Here is a 2,908-nt window from a genome sequence, read left to right as displayed (position 1 = left end):
GTGTGTGTGTGTGTGTGTGTGTGTGTGTGTGTGTGTGTGTAGTTTTCTGCAGGGTGTACACCCCGGATCACTCGTACGTCACCATCCGGAGCCGCCTGTCCTGTCGGGTCGGGGAGATTCTGGCTCTGGTCAGAGAGAAGCTTCAGTACAGTGAAGACCAGCCGGTTCTGCCTGGAAACCTGGTTCTGGTGGCCGTCACCTCGTCTGGAGGTTTGCACACGCACACAGTTACACACACAGACACACACACACACACACACACACACACATGTTTCTGAGCATGTCACGTGTGCCGGCTGTCCTCAGAGAAGGCCGTGTTCCGCCCCAGCGATGAGGCCGTCTTCACCACCCTGGGGGTCAACACCCACCTGTTCGCCTGTGAGCCGTCTGAACTGGACTCTCTGGTGAGCTTCACTGCTTGGTTCCGGTCCAGTTTGAGCCRGTGTGAAACCAGTCTGTTTGGTTTGAAGSTGATGATGTCACTTCCTGTCCCCTCAGCTCCCTCTCCCTGAGGAGATCCACTGGACGCCAGGCGACAGTAAACTTCACGACATGTCGGCGGAAGAAGTGGCCAATCAGCTGGTGGTGTTCGACTGGGAGCTGTTCAGCTGCGTCCACGAGGTCCGTAAGAGTCTCAGAACCTGAGCCCGGGTCCAGACTGGACCCTGAACCGTCCGGTGCCGTGGAAACGCCCACCCTGAGACTTAAACATGTTAAGAACCAGGAAGTCCGGCTCAGAGCTGCCCCGTGTGTGTGTGTGACCCGCAGGTGGAGTTCGTGTGTTACGTGTTCCACGGCGAGCAGGCCCGCTGGCGCCCCCTGAACCTGGAGCTGGTTCTGCAGCGCTGCAGCGAGGTCCAGCACTGGGTCGCCACCGAGATCCTGCAGTGCCAGTCCCTGCCCAAGAGGGTCCAGCTGCTCCGCAAGTTCATCAAGATCGCAGCGCTGTGAGTCCCACCTGGGTTCTGTAGAACCAACAGAACCCAGTCTGACAGAACCAACAGAACCCAGTCTAGTACCAAACATCTGGTACCAAACATCTGGTACCAAACAGTCAGTGGAAGTGGGCGGAGTCTGTATTTAACTGTTTTAAATCAGAGGGTGATTGGTTCTGATGAAACACCAGAACCTAAAGGTTCTGTCTGTGTGGAACAGGTCTCTGGTTCTGATCCGTTTCAGCTGCACAGAGAAAACAGCGCTGCTGTATGGCCCCGTTTCAAAACAAACTGTTGACTGATCCGTTCTCCTCTCTGGGTTCTGGTTGGTTCTGGTTGGTTCTGGTTGGTTCTGGTTGGTTCTGGCAGCTCAGTTCATAATAAAAAAACTTCCCACCTGTAAACAGAAGGTTCTGGTTCTCCAGCTGTCAGTAAAATATCTACTGAAGGTTTGAAACCTGGGTTTTACCAGAACCGGTGCCGGTCTGAGAACCCAAACCTGCGGTCCCTGAATGTCTGACCCGGTTGTGTTTCAGGTGCAAACAGCAGCAGGACCTGCTGTCCTTCCTGGCTGTGGTTCTGGGTCTGGACAACCCCGCTGTCAGCAGACTGAGACTCACCTGGGAGGTACGACCCGACCCGACAGGTCCAAAACCACATTCAGAACCATCAACTGGGTTCTAACAAATATTTGAGACCAGATCCGGTTTATCCGGGTCTTTACTGCCAGAAGCTGAGTTCTGTTGTTCGGGCACTTCCTGTCCAGGTTCTGATCATGAACCYGGTTCTGGTTCTTTCAGGGTCTGCCAGGAAAGTTCAGGAAGCAGTTCCAGCAGTTTGAGAGCATCGCAGTGAGTACAGCTTCTCAGCCCGCCTCCAGCAGAACTGTTCTGGGTCACAAAGACCCGGCTCATCTCTGGTCCGTTTGTCCTGCAGGACCCGTCCAGGAACCACAAGTCCTACAGAGACCTGATCACCAGCCTGAGGACTCCCCTGATCCCGTTCACACCGCTGCTGCTCAAAGGTGACCCAGAAACCCAGATCCAGTCCTAGATTCTTTGGAGATTCTGTTTGTTCTGCTGCTGAGAAGGAACCTCAGACTGGACTCTGATGGACCAGGTTCTGATGGACCAGGTTCTGATGGACCAGGTTCTGATAGACCAGGTTCTGATGGATCAGATTGTAATGAACTGAACTTCATCAGCCCAGACTCTGAGAGAAAAGATCTAAACTGATTAAAATGAATCTAATCTGTTAAAATACCTGGTCCTGTTCTGAGGACTGGACTAGTCCTGGTCTGAGGACTGGACTAGTCCTGGTCTGAGGACTGGACTAGTCTTGGTCTGAGGACTGGACTAGTATCAGTCTGAGGACTAGACTAGTCTTGGTCTGAGGACTGGACCAGTCCCTGCCTGCAGACTGGACTGGGTCCTGGTCTGAGGACTGGACCAGTCCCTGCCTGCAGACTGGACTGAGTCCTGGTCTGAGGACTCGGTCCTGAACCCTGAAGTCCAGTCTCAGGACTAACGGTCTGACAGGAAGTGAATCTCAGATGAAACATGTTCACATGTGAACTGATGAAACAGGTTTGGCGCCACCTGGTGGTGAAAACACGAAACATGTTCGAGACAAAAATCTCTTGAAAGAAACCCGTAAACCTTCAGGCTGACTTCAGTTTTCAGAACCTAGACCTCCGCCTGCGACCCGTGTCACAGGAAGTTCTGACCCCGCCCCCTCCATCAGAACGGTTCTGCTGTCAGGACGACGTTCTAACCGTCTGATTTCTGTGGTTTGCAGACCTGACGTTTCTGCACGAGAGCTGCAAGACGTTTCACGGAGAACTGGTCAACTTTGAGAAGATGGTGAGTTCATGTTTCTGTTTTCCACTGAGTCCGAACCACAGTTGTAAAGTAACTAAGTACAAATACTTTGTTATTATACTTAAGTAGAAATTTTGGTTATCTGTACTTTAC

The 2,908-nt window shown here is 52.5% G+C and overlaps 1 protein-coding gene across 1 annotated transcript; it reads left to right on the top strand.

Annotated features, from left to right (window-relative positions):
- Positions 1-42: 42 nt before the first annotated feature.
- On the top strand, positions 43-2,797 carry rapgefl1 (Rap guanine nucleotide exchange factor (GEF)-like 1; the record flags this gene model as incomplete). The annotated part of the gene is given in 8 exon segments (XM_014023155.1): positions 43-210; positions 307-404; positions 499-621; positions 769-947; positions 1,472-1,562; positions 1,736-1,786; positions 1,872-1,959; positions 2,733-2,797. Coding segments are annotated over 8 exon segments (863 nt in total), but the record flags the coding sequence as incomplete, so codon positions are not given.
- Positions 2,798-2,908: the final 111 nt, after the last annotated feature.

This window comes from Austrofundulus limnaeus, unplaced genomic scaffold, assembly GCF_001266775.1.
Source record: "Austrofundulus limnaeus strain Quisiro unplaced genomic scaffold, Austrofundulus_limnaeus-1.0 Scaffold358, whole genome shotgun sequence".
In the NCBI taxonomy this organism is placed as follows: Eukaryota; Metazoa; Chordata; class Actinopteri; order Cyprinodontiformes; family Rivulidae; genus Austrofundulus; species Austrofundulus limnaeus.
Note: the sequence above shows the minus strand (reverse complement) of the source record. Positions and strands in the feature narration are given on the sequence as shown.